This window comes from Solenopsis invicta, chromosome 4, assembly GCF_016802725.1.
Source record: "Solenopsis invicta isolate M01_SB chromosome 4, UNIL_Sinv_3.0, whole genome shotgun sequence".
Taxonomy (NCBI): Eukaryota; Metazoa; Arthropoda; class Insecta; order Hymenoptera; family Formicidae; genus Solenopsis; species Solenopsis invicta.
Genome location: NC_052667.1, coordinates 28,748,974 through 28,768,444, shown reverse-complemented (window position 1 = coordinate 28,768,444; position 19,471 = coordinate 28,748,974). Strand labels below are relative to the sequence as shown.

Below are 19,471 nucleotides of genomic sequence, written 5' to 3'. Positions count from 1 at the left end.
AGGATGTAAAGTCAATTATAGATATTAATTTTTAGTTGCAGTTCTTAAAACTTATAAATAAATTAAAAAATACCTTAATCTTTGAAATAATATAGTAAAATATAGTAAAATTTCTTAAGTTTTTTCCAAAATTTTTTCATAAAAGTTTTGTTGCTCGAAATTTGACGAATTTAAAATGACAACCTATATTTTCTTGTTATAATACGTCTGCAATATTTCCGTATGAATCACATGCCTCTTTTTCTCGTACATTACTCATCTTCATCAAAGACCTCTTGCGAAGAATAAATAGCGCTAATGACATAAATTGTTTCAAAAATAGAAACTTTAATTAAAAGAAACTGACAGCACCTTCTTTCATAAAACACGAGAAAAATGAGTAGAAATTGAAGGAAACTTTTAATTTTCGAAATTACGGATACAATACCATGAATAGACATCAATTTCTTATATATTCTTATTCAAACTATTTTTTGTTTCAATTACTGACAAAATTAATTCCTAATTTAAGAAACAAAAAAATTATATTTTTACTTTTGGTTTAATGCTATGCATTATCGAGCAACATCAATTTCAAGAACACCCGCTGATTTCGTCTCACCGTTTACGCGAGGAAATAATTCCAAAGCCAAAGATCGATGTAATTAGGAATTAACGACGTTTACTAGATTATCCGAACGGCCTTGGTACTCATAAACGTGTCGACAGGGAGAGCCACTAAGCGGACCGCGGACCATCCGTTTTTACGCAGTATCGATGCGCGAATTACACTTTTATGTCTGAACGAGAATCGTATCGTGCCTCCATATAATGACGCGATGCATTACGTAAAGTTAGGAATGTCATAATCTTGTGCATAATGCGAAATAAAAGAAATTACCAAACAAAGACTTATCATTTTAGAATTTTAAAACAATTTTTCATTTTACAATTGAGAAACTATTTTTTTTTTATTATTAATACTTTTTCTTTTATTATTAATACTTTAAAAAGAATTAATAAATAAATTATGAAACTGTTTAGAATTATTTACGTCAGACTTTTTTCAAAGAACATTACAATGACTTTTTAAGACTTTAAGATTTGGAACAAGTTGAAATTTCGAAGATGTTTTATAGAAATCAATTCTACCCGAATGTTTGTATAGTTACTGTTAATAGATAAAATATTTATGCATGTATATACGTATCTCTGTAACTGTACACTTGACGATGATAATATATTTTGTAATTTTTTTTTAATATAAAATAATGTATGCATTGACGATGCAAAACTTGTCTTGTAAATATCTTCTGTTCCTATTCATTAAATTTACGAAAATTCTAATAATCGCGATAAACTACCAAGAAATTATAATAAGCAAAAATGTTGCACTACCTAAAATTCCAAAAAATACTATTCCAAGCATTAACATTTTAAAATCGGGATTTTGACTCGTAAAAATATAAATTGAAGGAAATGGAAGGAGTATTGTAATCTACAAGTTAGGACCAAGATAAAACAAATCATAATCCCAAATATTTCAATTCATAATCAGGAAATAAATATAAAGTATTATTATTTGACATATAAAAAAATCCAAAGTACTACCTAATAACACAGGGCACCATTTTCAAACTTCTTTTCTGTTGTTGGAATAAAATTTATTATTTTCTATGTATTTTTGCGTGCCCAACACGAATTCGGCAAACAAATTGCTCCATCACGTCACGTTTTTGAGAAAACCTAAGTGAGATTAAAGGTGTCAAAAATACATGAAAAATGATGAATTTTATTCAAACAACAAAACCAGTCGCCCAGTGTAATTTATATATTTTCGATTAATGAGTTATTTACTCTTCGCTTTCACTTTCGACCTCTACATCCATTTCTGTTCCTTCAGAAGGCATTTCTAATTTTTGTTTGAACTGTTCAATATATTTAAGTAATCGTTTGTCATAATTCATCACCTGTAAGATATTAAATTGCAATTAATACACATGTATATTATTGCACAGAATACATCCAAACTATAAATACTTTTATAATTGATAATTTGATCAGTGATGTAAGATTCAATACAAAGATTGACGTACCATTTTTGTAACACGTTTGATAGCTTTTTGCAGATTTTGTTTCGATAGATCATCTTCGATTTGAATATACAAATTTGTCAAAGATTTAATAAGAACTTCTTGATCTATCTTGCTCTCTGGATTTAAGATCTCAGCCAGTATAGCAAACGCAAGATTATTGTGCGTATAAAATGTTTGTCCACTGGTCTTCTGACAGCCTCGTCGAGTTAAACTCAGTATAAATCTAGATATGTGATATGCATTAATCTCTCGTAGAGGACTAATATCCGGTGCGTTACAAAGAACTTGTAATGTAGGAAGGTATGCGCCTTCGAGCATTTCTTGAGCATCGGGTACGCGCGCTACAAAACAGTCGAAAAAAGCGCTTAAACATTGACGGAGATAAATGTCATCGGCGTTGACTGGATTATAACACATAATTATTAAGCGTGATATTAGATTACTGCTATTGATTCGGTGATTGAGCAGTAATTTGCAAAGCCCTTCTGCTGCAATAGTACGCAAATCTTGATTCTGTAAATTTTCAAATACCATTATTTTGCATAAGCCATTTATTCATGTTAAAAATTTTCAAAAATATCATTTACCGCATTGGTTAGCAATCCCGTTAAGATTTTTATGAAATTGCAGGGACCTTCCTCTACTTCAGTTCGTTTACTTATTGAAATATTACTATCCTCGTGTGTATAAAGCGAGCGAGTCTTTTCGGATCTATTTTGCACGGAATTCTCTTCCGGAGATTGCAATATATCAAAAAATTCCAAACCATACATAAGCAAGAGATCGAATATTCCCTTTAAAGAGACTACCCATATCTCTTGATTTTCTTGTTCAAGAGAAAATTGGTAAAAGAATATCATTATATGTTTCTTAGCCAATTCCTTGTCCAAAATGCAATAAACACCTAATGTTTTCAGCGCTAATATATGTACACTATCGTGAGGATGCTAAAACATAATAAATTAAATAATGAGTAACAATAAATAAATACATGAAAGACAGTGTAAAATTTTTTTGTTGGCACACGTACGTACGTACGTACGTACGTACGCACGCAAGCAAGCAAGCACAGATTCTAAAATTTGTACACTTACCTCAAAACTATTTAAAACTAAACACATCAAACTTCTGAGTGTAGGTGTCAATACACGAACAGATTGCATCGCAACATATAAGATATCAAGACACTTCACCATAGTTGCGGTATCATTTTTCTCCTCCCGTATATTATTATCCTCAATTATTACAGTTTCGGCTATTTTAGATAAACGATTTAGCTCCTCTTTCAAGGCATTGATTTTTTCCTTAAGGTTGTCAGCTTGTATAAAATTCTGTTCCTTGATTGCTTGATACAAATTTTCTTCAAGCTCTATTACTTCAACTTTTAACTTAGTTTTCTAAAATCAAATTGAAAAGTAAGTAAAAAAATATTCTAGATTTCTAAATATCTATCATTTTTTAATAGTACTAAATTACTCAATACTCACTTGCATATTCTTCTCATGCTGCTGCTCTGCAGTAATTTGCTGAGTGACTACGTTTTCTTTCAGAGGTAGCCTAGTCTCACTAATGACATTAGCGACAGCATTCAGCATATTACTAGGCTCTGGTATCACTTTTGCCAAATGACTCACCAGACACTCGATTATTTTAGTAGAGCAATGATCGCTCATTAAAGTATCTATTATGATTTCATTTAATTTCTTTCTGCCTACCTCATCTGAGAGATCATACATCGTAGATATTTCAAAAAGTTGTAGCAGAATAAACTTCTGACTCTCTCTTTCCCATGTCTCATATGACTGAGAAGATATGAGAGTAATAAAATCACATATATATTTGCAAAATTCTGATAATTCCGGAATCATTAGTTCTAATTCTTCCGTACAAGAAAGACGATGAAGATGCTGTATTATACATTTCCAATATAAAACATTTTCATTTGTTAAACTTGCCAATGGAATCAATCTTGTATTTTTATCTAATGGCACTTGCTCCAATAAAATATTTAAATCAGCGTTTCTATATCAAGACAATATTTAATAAAATATAACTGTTATTTGATCAATATTTCTCATTTTTCTTATGTAATCAAGAAATATATACTTACTTGAACAAGACCTGTAAAGCTGAAGTTGCAGATTCTGTTCCTATCCCAGCGTCCAATGAATGAATAAGATTCATAAAGTCTCCTTTGAAATATCTTAACCATGCTGGTAATAAAACATTATTTACACATGTTCTAACACTCTCAGATCTATCTTTGAGACCATCTTTCAATAAACATTCTCTCTGCTCAATAGTCAAAGAACGTACTGTGATTTTACTTATAAATTCATATGCTTTTTTCCGTACAGTATCATCAATATCTCGTGTTCTTAGCAATGCAGCTTGTAAAGTTTTCTGATTTTTCCCCATGGTAGTAAGAACCGCTTTGCGAACTTCTGCACTTGGATCTTTAGATACATGAAAAAGATACATTTTTATTACAGGGCATTGTTCATCCGCTGGATCCTGTAATCTGTACAAGGCATAAACAGCCTGTGCTCTAACTTTAGGTGATTTATCCAACAATCGATCCATCATACTAATTGTAATTTGGTCACATAAGTTGTCGTCGATGAAAGCGTTATCACCCATGGAGTTTAAGAGCATATTTAGAAAATGACATATGCGAAACCTTACTCCTTTATCCTTAGCATTGTGGCTCGATAAAAGAAATTTGAATAACTTGTTGAGAAATGGTGAGATTGGTTCTACATTTTCGCTTTCCAAGGATGGATAGAAACTCATACAGAACTTGGCACAAAATTCTAACGTGTTAAAGATATATGGGTGTCGTTGCGATGTTGAAAGAGGCACCTTCAGACACCAAATAAAATGTTCCCAGAATGTATCTAAATTTGTCTAAGAAAAGAAATATATAATGTATATAAATACCATTTGTTTTTCAATGAGATAAATATGTACATATCAAAAGTAAATATTACTCCACTATTATGTATAATCTGTCAAATGAATTTCGAATCGTATTACAATTACATATCTCAAAAAAGAAGATGATTTACTTATAAAGACCTAAGAAAGATAGAACATTTTTCACGGTTCTACAAAGAACATGAAACTCACCGTCTCGTACAACTTTGTGAACTTCTTCATGTACTGTGGATGATCGGTTTTATTGAACTGCACTTTATGAAATATATTTTTCATCTTATCTTTGATCGTCGGAGCCATATCTATCTTTTAACGTAGGAAATCAAGAAAGTTCTAGTCAATAAATATCCCACGCACAATCTGCACCCAAGTACATGATGTACGTTAGCTTTTCAAATAAGCGTCATTGCGATTCCAATGCCATCTATCAACGTCAGATTTGGTCAGATTCGTTGAGGTTATAATCGACGAACGATAAATTACATTTAGTTTCGAAACAATTTTTCGAAACGCCATCTCTACAACATAGATATACACTAGGATGCCAATATATGTAAATCGCGACTGTTGGCACACCTGCACTAGCGAAGATAGTCCCGAGCGCGCGTACCCGAACTTGACATTTTTTCTAACCTAACCTAACCTAACCTAACCTAACCTAACCTAATGGCTTTCGCACGATTGATCGAGTCGTCTTGTCGTGATTTATGCAAACGTAATCGGGATGAGGCGCGAGTACTGATAAACGATAGATGACTCGAAAAATTCGCTGCGCGCTAACGCCCTCTCAGTAATATTGCGGCTGCAGTAGGAAACATTGCAATGTAAAGAATTGATACAATGGTAATATATCGGCGAGATTATTTTTTCGGGAGATATTAAAGACGTCTGTGTAGAGCCATGGATTAATTTCATCTTATAAAATTTTATTTATTTAAATAATGTATGTACTTATAATAAAAATTGTAAAAATTAAAAAAATAAAATTGGTATAGTATAAAATAAAATGAATTTAATAAGCAATAATATACATATTAATTATACTAAGTACTAATGTACTATAATAATAATATTAAAATAATATAATTATAGTATATTTTTTATAATTATATATAAAAATAAAAAAGTAATGAAGTATATAAATACAAATTAATTCTAAACTAAATTTTTTATAATTAATTTTTTAATTTCATTATTTTCATTTATTAAATATATTTTAGAAATATTCAATAATTGTTTTTATTATTTAACATACAGATAAAAATTAATTTAATTATACATGTAATTATGTATATATAAACTCGATAGCAAAATTAATGATTACCTATTTTGACTTCCAAAATTAGGCGAAATTCAAGAGAGTGTAATTTTGTCAAAAATAATCGTAAAAAAATGTTCAAAAAAGTATTTTAAAACTGAAAATATCTAGTTTTGAGATGATAAATCATTAAATGATTTAGAGATTGTTTACGAAGTTACGCGGATTCAAATGAAGATGCGTCAAATCTCTAAATTTTTGACAAACTTTGCAAAGCTTCAGGGCATGAAATAAAAATTACATGCAAATGTGGTTTACAGCATTTCTATGAGATTTTTATTTTACGCCATGGAACTTTACAAATTTTGTAAAAAAATTCCATTAAATGTCAAAATTAAAACAAATTTTGCCATGTTACACAATGTGAAATAAAAATCGCACACAAATTCAGTTTACAGCATTCGAAAGCGTGAATCTACTTTTAATTTGAGTATTTGTTGAACTTTGTAAAATTTTTTTTTGAATGACTTATACAACACTGAAGCAGTAATGATTTCTTTTGCTTCAATGCAAAATAATTTGGTGAATAAAAATCTTACAACGCTCAACAAGTACGCAAATTAAAGGTCAAGATTCACGCTTTCGAACACTGTAAATTACGTTTAGGTGCAATTTTTAATTTACGTTAAATAAACTGACAAAGTTTGCAACATGTTTTGCCGCATTTTTATTTGTATCCATATATCTCCGTATATTTTTTAAAAGATCCGTACATGTTTTTAAAATTAATATAAAAGGTATGTAAAAACTTTAAACTGCGTAAAATTCTTTTTGAAAAATTTTATCATTATTTATCATTTTTGTCGATGTTACATTCTCTTTTGGAGAATAACTGTGGCTGATTCTTTAATTTTGCTGTTAAACGCTCACTCAATTTTTGCAGAAGTTGTTCAAAAGAACTTCATAGAAAAAGATTGTAAAACGATCTTTTTGGGCTCATGTTAAAGAGTGAAATTTTTCGATTATCCGAGTTGACTTTTCTCAGACATTCTTTTACATCAGAAAAAAAAGTAGAAAATTCAAAAAAGATTTTAAGGAATAAAAAATTTTGCAAATTAAAACAAAAAATTAAAGCAAATCTAGAAAGTTACAAATTTTTGGCTATTTAAATTAACATACAGTTGAAAATTAAAGTAATTTTTTAAAATAATTTATTAAGTAAAAAATAATAACAATATTTTTAGTGTTTTATTGCATCATGAAAAAAAATTTTTTCCTTATAATCTTTTTTTTAATTTCCTACTTTTTATTTTCAAGTGTAAAAAAATTTCCGAAAAAATCAACTCGGATAATCGAGAGGTTTCGCCCTTTACATTCAGCTCAGAAAGATTGTTTTATAATTTTTTTTCACAAAGTTCTTTAGAACAACTTCTGCAAAAATTGAATGAGCGTTTAACAGCAAAATTAAAAAATCACCTACAGTTATTCTTCAAAAGAAAGTATAACATAATAAAGTATAATAAAATTTCTCAAAAAACATTTTACAGCTTAAAGTTTTTACATACTTTTATATCAGTTTTAAAAACATATACGAATCTTTTACGGAACTATACGGATACAAATAAAGATGCGGCAAAACATGTTGCGAACTTTGTCAGTTTATTTAACGTGAATTAAAAATCGCACATAAATGTAGTTTACATTGTTCGAAAGCGTGAATCTTTACCTTTCATTTGCGTATTTGTTGAGCATTGTATGATTTTTTTATTCACCAAATTATTCAGCATTAAAGCCAAAAAAATCATTGCTGCTTCATTGTTGAACAATTCAGTGAAAAAATTCGTACAACGCTCATCAAGTATGCAAATTAAAAGTGAAGATTCACGCTTTCGAATGCTGTAAACCGCATTTGCGTGCAATTTTTATTTTACGCCGTGAAGCTTTGCAAAGTTTATAAAACATTTAGAGATTTGACGCATCCCCATTTGAATCAGTGTAACTTTGTAAACAATCTGTAATTCGTTTAATGAATTATCAATCTCAAAACAAAAGATTTCAAGCTTTAAGGTGTTTTTCTGAACATTTTTTTACTATTATTGTTGACAAAGCTGACACTCTTGAATTTCGCTTATTTCTGGTCAGAATAGAAGATTCTTTAATTTTGCTGCCGAGTGTATATTGCTAAACGTTTATATTTAAAATATATGACACTTGGTATTTATGTATCTGATAAATATTGATTGATGCATGTACAAATTAAATTATAAATACAAAATTTAAGTTACTATTAGTAAGAAGTAATATAGCCAAAGGAAAATTTTGCTTTCGTTACGTCTATCGCCTCTGTTTTGCGTCCGGTAACAACGCAGCGTGCGTCCGCAATGCTGAGAGGTTTTCCACGAGACAAAAAAAATGTTTTCAGCGAAAATGAAGCTAAATACTCTTTCAAAAATTTTTCCTAATTTGTAGGAAAATTAAAAGTAATTAAAAACAATTTTTTGACATTTGTCGATTCTATCTCCGATTGTTTAAAAATTTATTAAAAAGTTCATTATTAAATAAATACTCAAAAACTGAACTTTTTTGCAAAATTTATATTTTACTTGTAAATTAGAATATTTTTAGCAGGAATAAAAAAAATTTAGCTAGCATTATTAGCAATAGATTTGTGAATTTTTAAACAAAATAATCGCCAAATTTTTAATGTTTATAGAATTTTATTTTATAGAAATAGTATGTAAAATCTTTTTAGAAAGAGTAAATCAAATAATAACACCGTATGTCGCACTGCCAACTCGAGATAAAAACAGCGATGGGATTTTGAGCCAACGATAATAGTTCGAAATCTTTAGCAGCTAGCGCGCAGTCAGTCTGTAGTGGAGTGGGGATGGCTGCATGCTGGCTGCAAAAAACATTGCTGTTTCGAGCCCGAATACTGCAGAAACGTCGTCGGCGCTCTGTTGTCGCATACACACACGAAACCGCGCATGTCACGCACCGGCATAAATGGTGTCTCTCCGCGCTGACGCTCGGCTGCCGACACACGCGAGCTACGCGAGGCGCGCACGTACGTGTTTCGTGGCAGTGCGGCGGAGGTCGGGGTGCCGGCAGAAAGTAGTGAGGGGCGTTTCGATACCGCATCTTCCTCGCTCGACGCTGGATCGAGAGAAAAGACACGGAATCGCGGCGCTCGAGAAGCTGACAGAAATGGTATCCCTTGCGCCTATACGGCTGATATACGGGATACCGCGGTTTGCCGCGCGCTGTTGTAATTTTTAATTGCATAAAGAAATTTACTCGGATACGAGTATTTTTTTGAAAAATAATGTAAATAGAATTACGATTTTTAATAATAAATTAAAATTATGTCATCGTGGCAATATATTTTAACTTCAATTTGTGGGACTATTACTTTACATAGGGACATAATTTTAATTAATTAATGAATAAATGTAAATTTCTTTAATTACTTATTAAAATAATCTGAAGTAGAAAATAATTTTAATTTGATTAATTTATAGATATGTTTACATTATTGGGCAAGCCAGTTTACTTTGTAATTGGCGTAAAACAATACTCTGAGAAAGAACCCGAATGAACGTCTGAATTTTCTTCGTATATAGACGCAAGGGATACCATTTCTGTCAGTTTCTCGAGCGCCTCGATTCCGTGTCTTCTCTCTCGATCCAGCGTCGAGCGAGGAAGATGCGCTATTGAAATGTCCTCCACTATTTTTTGCCCGCACCCCGACTTACGCCGCGCTACCGCGAAACACGTACGTGCGCGGCTTCGCGTGTGTGTGGCAGCCAAGTGGAGAAACATCATTCTGCCGGTGCATGTACATACGTGTCTCGCGGAAGCGCGGAAGAGATCAGGAAGCAGACAGAAACTTGAAGAGTGAGAATCAAAGTTTTGCCTCCGATTATAGAAGTTAAGCAATGTAAAATGTTTGAACAAAATATATATAAGGCATTATAAAAATAGTGATTATCACCTTTTGAATATATATAATATACATACAATACACACATACACACGCACGCACACACACACGCACACGCGCGCGCGTATGTGTGTGTGTGTGTGTGTGTGTGCGTGTATGTATATGTATGTATGTATTGTATGTAACGCCTTATGCAATAATGAAGTTATTCAATACTAAATTAGTAATTCTAATCAAAGAAATAAAGAGTCATGCGCAAGATCTTAATGCAAATTATCCATAATGTCTTCTTTTAAATTACAGTGTAATAAACGTTTCGATCGATTCCTGTATTGAATCATCAAAACATACTAAAAAAGGATCCAGTGCATTTAGTTGATTAAGATTTTTCATATAAATATAATTTTTTTATGTTTGAAATTATGACAAATCAATATCTTATATGGTTGAATTTGTTTTTTGTTTTTCATGAACTATATTATTATGTTAGTACAAATATGCCAACCCATTAAAAAAAATGGCAATTTTAAATATATTTAAAAATATTATGCATATACTGCAGTACCATTACGCAATAAATTATGTTACACGGCGAATCTAATAAAAAGTTCAGTTTATCTAAAAAATCATTAAAGATAGAAAAACATTTGTTATGAAAATTATAAAATAATTAAGAGAACATATTTTAATGATTTTGAGTAATCTTAAATGTCCTTGGTTTTCGTACTATCAGTAAAAAATTTTTGTAATGGAAATTAGTATCTTTAAGTATATAAACCAAAAGAAGTCATCTAATAGTTTGCAACAATTGGTTTATTATGCCAAGAAATGTTAAAAGTCAACCAATTCTTTTATTTTTTTAAAGGTATAATAATAGTTTAACATATTAAATAGAGTGATCTTGAAAAGGATAAAAGCACAATTAAGACTACTTCTACCAATCCATTTATTTTCAACAGTTTATCACTTCGGAAAACATAATATAAAAAATAAAACATTTTTTGCGAAATACATTTCAAGAATTAGAAGAAATAAGCAGAAAAATTTTAAATAATAAATTAATCTTTTGATTTAATAGACAATCATATGAAACTATATTCTATAATATAATAATTAATATTTCATATAATTGTCAATTAAATCAAGAGATAATTCATACATTAATTCCTGTTTTATCTTTTACATTCTTTTCATTGAAGGTTTTGAACATTTCTAATGATAAAACAGTGATTGCATGAGATAAAAATTTTCATTAACTTATCGTCCGAACAGTCAAAACAGTCGATAATATCACTACTCTTCAATTACCGCCGGGCCCCCGGGGCCCCCGAGATGGTCACGAAAATTTGCCTAGGGTTGACGGTCTTTAATAGTCTCTCGTAACGCTAACCTAACCTAACCTAACCTAACCTAATGGCTTTCGCACGATTGATCGAGTCGTCTTGTCGTGATTTATGCAAACGTAATCGGGATGAGGCGCGAGTACTGATAAACAATAGATATAAATAAATTGACTCACCTTTCGTCACTCCACGACACTCTCGAAACACTAGCTCGCGTCAAACACTCGTATGGGATGACGAGGATGTGAGTTGAAATGCGCTGCGCGACGCGCCGCGATCTTCCTCCGTGCTCCCTAACCGACCGACCGCTGGCACTGCGTAGTGCGTACTGCGCGCGCATAGCGGCGTGACTGGCGCGTGATCGCGCCTGCGCGCCTACACGCCGCTATCGCCGCTGCTACGCGCAGTGTGCCAGCAGTCGGTCGGTTAGGGAGGACGGTGGAAGGTCGCGGCGCGTCGCGTCGCGGCGCATTTCAACTCTCGTGTCCTCGTCGTGTCTCGTACGAGTTTTTGATTTGACGCGAGCGAGTGTTTCGAGAGTGCCGTGGACTGGAAAGTGTCAAGTGTCAAGGCGGAAGCACACACTTTTGCATAGTTGCATAACCATGTGCATAAGGAAGTGGATTGGTCTATTAGCACATGCATAAGAAAATGGACCAATCAATTTCTTTTATATGCATATCGTTATACAGCTATGCAAAAGTGTGTGCTTCAGCCTTCAGCCAGTTCAGCCTTCGTCCCGGCATCCGGCATCCGGCATCCGTCGTGTCGAATGCATGCTGCGGCGAAGTCGTACGTGTCACTTTCAATCGTGTTTCGCATCTTCTCCGTTGCCTCGTATCTCGAGTTTCTGACACGCGTGAGTACTGTAAGTATTTTGAGAGTACCAAAAACAAAGGGTCGTGCCAAAAGTGTAAATCAAGATGAATCGTCGTGAGGAGGATCTTGGATGGACGTTCGAGAGCTGCGACTGAGACGGGGCGACCAGCGGCGAATGGTGAGAGTCAATCTGTACTGCTATCTACCGTTTATTCGCTCCGACCAACCCCGACTCCCGAGGGACGAGGAGTCCCCATTGCATTCGCGTAAATTATCGTCGGTATAACGCGGTGCGACGAGATCACGAATCAATCGGTCGCGCGAAAGCGTTAGAAGTTGATTAACATCGTTTACCCGCGCTCGGCGCTCACTTCGCCAGGATCTTTGTGCCAACGGTCGGACGACGTGCTTTCCGAGGTCTAACCTGTACATTAGCATCGTAGTGTAGTCCACGTTGTAGAGATGCCGTCTCGAAAAATCAGCTAAAATCTAAATCGTAGGCATGGATTTTTCTTTTCTTTCTTTCGGAAAATCTATCCTATCCAAGTTTTTTTGGTGCATAATACTTTTAGATTTTGTAATCTATCAAACCAATTCGAAAATTAATTTATTCTGTAATGCGATCGCTATTTAAGACCCTCTTAACGCCATCTTTTGGATTTCTTTTTAATTCGCTATCTTATAATTATCTTCAGTCATTAAAGTAGAAATCGATCGTATTTCTCAGTATTATTTATCACAAATTATCGTATGTATACAAGCCCTCGTTAGTTACTTATTATAATAATAAAATAGTGCGAGAAACTATCACGACGATAAAAATGTCCACAATTTAAACTCATAATAAAATCACATTTTTTTGACAAATTTACAGTGAAATTTATAAATAATTTATGCGAGATGTAGGATAATAAATAAACATTTTACAGAAGCAAATTAAAAACCGAGATGTAAACATTATAATATAATCTATATTATAACTTTTTTTTACAAATTTACAAGTTGCAGATACTTTCTCGAGAATACGTCTGCCTGCAAATTTGAACGATTCGTTAGTATCATTATTTCTATTTATTTGAATATCTCTAGTAACAATAATAATAATAATAATAATAATAATAAAAATTACATAACAAAAAGTGACGATAATATATAATTATGCGAGCCCATTGCGTGATTGTTCTTACAACAGTTGCAAAAATGGTGCGGCATTCTTAATTATTATTTTGACGATGTTGTCGATTAAAAAGGAAAGATAAGGAAAATGGGAGGCCGCTCTAATAATTATGTATTTTTTATTTAACATCAAAAGTAATGACACTTGGGTTGTATTTGTATTAGTTTGTGATGTAATTTACGTGTGTGTGAATATGTGTGTTGCGTGTAAAACAAAACTTATCGAGTAATAATTCATTGCGAAAAAGAGAATCGTCAATCGGAAGATGATTGCTGGAACGGTGTAATAATAAAGTGTCATTTCCGAGCATCTGCCTTTAATCGGTGTTTCTCTACACGCGATGTATAAGTGTGTGTGTCGGCGTGTATGTTGCGACGCGATGCATTAAAAAAAAAAACGCAAAAAAAAAGAAACAGAAAAGAAGAGTACGGTAGATCCGTGACGAAAAAGCGTTCCCGTCTTTAAGGACGAGATCGCCTTTCGATCGAGGTCACCGCCCAAGTTCGCGCGCGCGATCTATCTATTCGTCTTCAATTATTTAAAATATGTACAGTATTAATAAAACGTCACCTCCGCCTTTCTTCTTTCTTTTTCTTTTTTTTTTTAAGATTTCTTTTTTTAATCGTTCAATGATTCCGATGCGGTATGCGGCGGGCTGTGCAGGCGCGCGGCGTTAAAATCCACCAGGGATTTTCCTAACAAGCATTTTTTTTTTCTTTTGGAAAAAACAAAGAACCGCGTTTCTCGTGAGTTGAATATGTTTGTGTGAGTGTATGTGTGCGTGTATGTCTCGATCACGGAGAGAATCACGACGCTTCTGCTTTCGTCCTCGAGAAATGAAGAGCTGCGCAGAAAGCATCACGTGCCTCTTGTTCTTTTTTCCGGAAATACGCAAAAAAATAGAGAAACGAATGCGATAACGAGTCTAACGAGGCTTCTCGATGGTTCCTGTCTCTAAACTGCGCGCGCAAATATATGAAAGCGTAACATTGTCCTGCATTCCATAAATAAGTTTTTAATACGTTCGAGGCGTTTGATGCACGCGCGTGAATAAGTATGTAAGCGCAGCGTCGTCCCGCTCAGTCCACCGCAAAAGGATCGTGTGGTCTTAGACCGAAACTTCCTTTCCGCTTGGCGTGTATCTGCTTTCAATTCGTTTTTCTTCCCTCTTCTTCTTCCTTCTCCTTCTCCTCTCTATCATCGCATCTCTTTTCTACTTTGTCCTTAATCTTTTTATCGCTTATACGTACTTTGTGTTTTTTTTTTCTTCAACAACACGATCTAGACTAAACCATATATAATAATTACATCTAATAATATCTTATTGTAACATGTATTATTATTATTATTATTATTTATCATTATTTATTTATTATTACTATTATATTATTAATAATAATTAAATTATATTAGCCTAAAGTAAAGAGGCTGCGCACGACGGCAAAGCTTTTTTTGGGCTCCTACGGCCCCCCGGGCACGGAACACCCTGTCGACAACGCTGCGTATCTTCAAAGATATCCATTACATACATTTCTTTCTTTACTCGCACACATACACACAGATATGCTCCGCTCTTTCGTTCTCTCATCTTCTCACCCCCCCCCCTCTCTCTCTCTCTCTCTCATCCATTCTGAAAAAATGGCGATCCATCGAAAGTAACATTCGCGCACGAAACGTCTTAAATTTCCGCATTTTCGTTGTGACAGAAGCGATCGATCTACGACAGAGAGATAAAATCGAGCTCTAATCCAATTCCGAATTTCGGTTCGACTATTCGCTGTGTCTCTTTCTTCTAAATTACAGTTCCATCTATAAAACAGACAGGGAAGGAGAATCGATAGATTAATCGGGATCGGCGTCGGTCGATCTGGAAACGCCGGTGAGTGACGAACGTTTGAATCAATAAATGTCTCGCACAACGCGCGTCTCACTAATCTCACATGTCTCGATGACAGATGGGTAGTTTTGAAACTTTGGCAATTCTAATTGCCGACATACGGACTGACCGCGGGTCGCTATGCGATGCCTCTTCTTCTCACCCTCGTGATGACTCGTGACTCGATTCGCGACTCGAAAGAAAGAAATACCGCTTCGTCATTCTCCCGCACAGATGTACTTTGGACATCTCTTAGATCTCGTTTCATCCGGGGAATGAGACGCGCAGGTTCGCGCAACCTCTCGCGCGCGCGTGTAACAGAGAAAAGTCGCGAGAGAGGTCGAGGGAACGCATGGCGCGTCGTCATCTTATTCGCGTATTCGCGTGACTACTCGTAGCGAGACTCGAGGCGACAGCACCGAATGGAGGAAACCGGCGAAGGAAGAAACGTCTCGCGTTTATGCGCATATAGGACATCTCGAGAATATCTCGATTATTGAACACTTAGGGTAGTTTTGGGGCCTGGACCGCCGAGCGAGCGTCGCCGCGTCGCCGCGTCGCCGCATCGCCGCGCATCATCACACATCACCGCATCTCCGCATCTCCGCATCTCCGCTCGTTGACCCTCACGCACGCAGGCACGCACGCGCGCGCGGCCGCGTACGCCACCATCATACTCGGCTCGAGAACGCCATTTCCTCGCGGTTATTATAACATCGTTGTAACAACTTAACTACCATCGCTCCATTCTCTTCGCAAAGCAATGCACACGATTCGTATACCGTTTTCATTAAAATATATCAAGTAAATATATCACTTTATCACGACTCGCGACACACAAACGAGAAAAGTCTTATCGATTCGCAAAGAAAATGGAATGATTGCCATCCGATCGCTACGAGGGCCTTTAACTGATCGCGTACCACGATAGCTGACGAGCAACTGAAAAAGATGCCTTGAAATTTCATTTGACCGCCAATTTCTGCCAAATTGTGCCACTTATTGATCATCGTCTCTCCGTTATCCAAGATGCGTAGCATCTTGTCCAGCACGATTATACGCTTGGACCAATAAAGAAAACTAGTTTAATTCTGATTTCATTTTATTCTTAACCTGCGAAACTGCGAACCTTCTAGCTAACAACAGAGTAGCACGATCGCGATTGCGTTTGGGGCAAACGCGGACAACGCGACTGAGAAAAACTCCTGTGGGAGACATATTCGTGTATTCGATTGCGAGATCTCATCAATGACATCCGTCTCGGATCGTCCCGGCCCGAAAAAAAAAGTCGCGTGGCAGGCATTTTAAGTCACGGTTGTGCTGTTTCGACACTACATGCACAACGCACATACACGCATACCACATGTAAAACACGGACAACGCGCTCGCCGGCTGGCTGACAGAGATCGCGAATTCGCTGCTACACAGGGCGTTCCGCGTTGTGGGGGGGAATCAATGATTTATAGCGAGCTGTCCCGCTCTGGCGTTTTAAATCTATGAAAAACTAAGAGAAGGAATTTTTATATTCTTCATTTAGCTTTTATCTAAGTAAGAACGTTTCTTTTGTTTTTTTTTTTTTTTTTTACTTCTGCTCCGCGTGCGGCCTGTCTCTTCCTTCTCCTACATCCTGCATAGTGCATCGTTAATACAAAGTATTCACGGTATTTAACATTCGCCGTCTCGTTATCCCGCCTTATTGAACATTATCGCTCCCCTCCTCTCTCTCTCTCTCTCTCTCTCTCTCTCTCTCACCTCCCCTTTCTCTTCTCTCCCTCTCCCCTCCTCTCTCTCTTAACACTCTTTTCTCTACGCGCGCGCATTAATCAATAACGTTTCATAATTTATTTTCTCGGAGAGCATGTGGCAGATTCTCCTGTTTCCCTTCTTTCTCCGGTTCGCTGGCAACCAGGCCGCGACCTCTCATCGCTCTACTATCCGCATGTGCGATTAATAACGTATCGCTTATTAGTCCACCCTCGTCAATCGGTATATAGTGATTTAGTTGATACTTATTTTATATATACTGTTCACATATCTTCGCTGTCCATTATCTCTTTCTTCCTCCTGCTGCTCAATCTTAATGAAATAAATCACCCCAGTTAGAACCAACCTTAGCATCTTTCTTCCATTCTCCACTTCCCCGTGTGTCGCGTGTTTAGTGTGATATTAACTTCACGCTAAAAATTGTAACTACTGAAACTACGCGATACGTTTTTCGCCGTTTTTTTTTCCTGATAGCTATGCGGATTAAGACCCAAAACCGAACATGTCGTTTATTAATAATAATAAATACTGCGAATGCGGTTTTATTTAATTATATTTTATTATTTTTTATTTCATTTAATTATTTATCATAACTCTCTCTCCCTCTCTTTTCTTTATTTTAATGTTATTTAATCTTGACGTATATGACTATAGACCGTATTAGATACCTGCGACATCAGGTCCTTCGTTACAATTAATAATTAATTTTCGTACGAAGTATTTCAGCGTCACGAGAAATGCTTAAGAATTTTTGTAATGATTTTCCTGTTACATTGAGCACTTTTTTTGTTTGCTCTTTCGCGTCGGTCTCTAGATCTTCTCATTTTTCAGTGAATCCCTCGTCTCTTGTCTTCCAACTAAAGTTCTTCTCAATGGAGGACGTGTTGTGTGTGCCGACCTTAGCGCACATTGATCAACGATATTTTGCGCACATTGATCAACGATCAACGAAAGCCTATTACGAAGTTTTAGTAACGCAAAGATATCTATGATAATACGCCACTAATAGTAAGAAGTCGCGTGAATGTAGTAAATCGCGATACGACATACATAAGGACGCACGTGATTCCGTGATTCTCTATCGCGCGTAAACACCCCGTCTCTTCTCTTCTCTCTCTCTCTCCCTCTCTCTCTCTCTCTCTCTCTCTCTCTTGAACATGTCCGTTTCTGCTGTCATTCCGGATTTTCGTTCTTGTTGCCATTTCGGCTTCCTTTTATCGCATTATCACGTTTCTTTAGGCCTGGCACTCGTGCATCAGTCGCGCTTGCAGCTCTATCAACTCGGCAAATTTTTATTTCATTCTCTCATTCCTTCGTTCCATCTTCGAGCGATGCTCGCAGAGTATATCCCATCCAGAATTTGACAGCAACGGTACTAGTCGTCACCAAAAAGTCCCGTAGTCGTGTTGTAGTCGGAAGCGAAGCGGAAAGCGCGGCTTCCCGATCGGCATCGTTTGTATAAGAGTAGTCATAGTGGTTTCCTCACCAATATACCTCCTTCATCGACAGTCTCTCTCGAATGCCAATTTTTCAGACTACGAAACTCGGCACGCGCGTACAAGCAATTGGCAGCGAAGCCAGAACGACGAGCGTGTTTTTTGTACCTCGCGCTGTACCTAATAGCACTAGAGGGTCTTCTCTGTGTCTGTATAATTATCTTGCGTCTCTTTTGTTGTGAGAACCTGTGCAAACTTGGAGCATCCTTCGTTGTCCACCGATTGCTCTCTTGACACGTGACTCAGATAGACCCAGTAGCACATCCCTTGTGAAATGTGTTACATCTGTTCAATATGAGTGATTTATTTAATTTTCTTTTTTTTTTTCTTTTTCAAGTGTATCTCTCTCAGGTGTGAGTATGCGTCTCATTCTCTCTCATTCCTTTGTCTCTCACTCTTTCTCTCTCTCTCTCTCTCTCACTCTCACTCTCACTCTCACTCTCACTCGCTTCCTCTTTCTTTCTCTCGCTCTCATTCTTTCGTCCGTTCATTCATCCTCTTGCGCGCGCGTTCTGCTTGCGTGTGATTAAATCCTTTTTGCGTCTAATAGTAAGTTTCTTGCTCGAGCCAGCCGCCTGGATTTCGACGGAGGTAGAATCGTCTCGTTTCATCGTAAATGAAGATAGCCAACATGAATGGCAAGGCTGGCAGCCACCATACAAATCTGCAACGTACGTGAATTACGTGTTTTCTCTTTTTTTTTACATTGAATTAGACATCACACAGTTTAAGATTAATTATAATATAATGATTATAACATTGACTGTGCAATCTTTATATGTA

General features: G+C 35.6%; 2 protein-coding genes across 6 annotated transcripts in view; both read right to left on the bottom strand.

The window, feature by feature from the left end:
* Nucleotides 1-1,508: 1,508 nt before the first annotated feature.
* On the bottom strand, nucleotides 1,509-11,878 carry LOC105200409 (condensin complex subunit 3). Its single transcript, XM_011167961.3, has 8 exons — nucleotides 11,733-11,878; nucleotides 5,205-5,436; nucleotides 4,186-4,982; nucleotides 3,563-4,097; nucleotides 3,170-3,472; nucleotides 2,663-3,022; nucleotides 2,076-2,588; nucleotides 1,509-1,949 (listed from the first exon to the last, which is right to left on the bottom strand). Exons 2-8 carry the CDS (start codon nucleotides 5,310-5,312, stop codon nucleotides 1,833-1,835), a joined length of 2,733 nt encoding a protein of 910 aa, XP_011166263.1. The 5' UTR covers nucleotides 5,313-5,436; nucleotides 11,733-11,878; the 3' UTR covers nucleotides 1,509-1,832.
* Nucleotides 11,879-13,651: 1,773 nt separating this feature from the next.
* LOC105200410 (sodium/potassium-transporting ATPase subunit alpha) overlaps nucleotides 13,652-19,471 on the bottom strand; it is a 62,272-nt gene continuing 56,452 nt past the window's right edge. For all 5 annotated transcript variants that reach the window (XM_026132727.2, XM_026132729.2, XM_039448495.1 and 2 more), the window contains one exon: nucleotides 13,652-19,352. In XM_026132727.2, coding sequence (XP_025988512.1) covers nucleotides 19,232-19,352 — 121 coding nt within the window. In that variant the 3' untranslated portion in view covers nucleotides 13,652-19,231. The remainder of the gene's footprint in view (nucleotides 19,353-19,471) is intronic.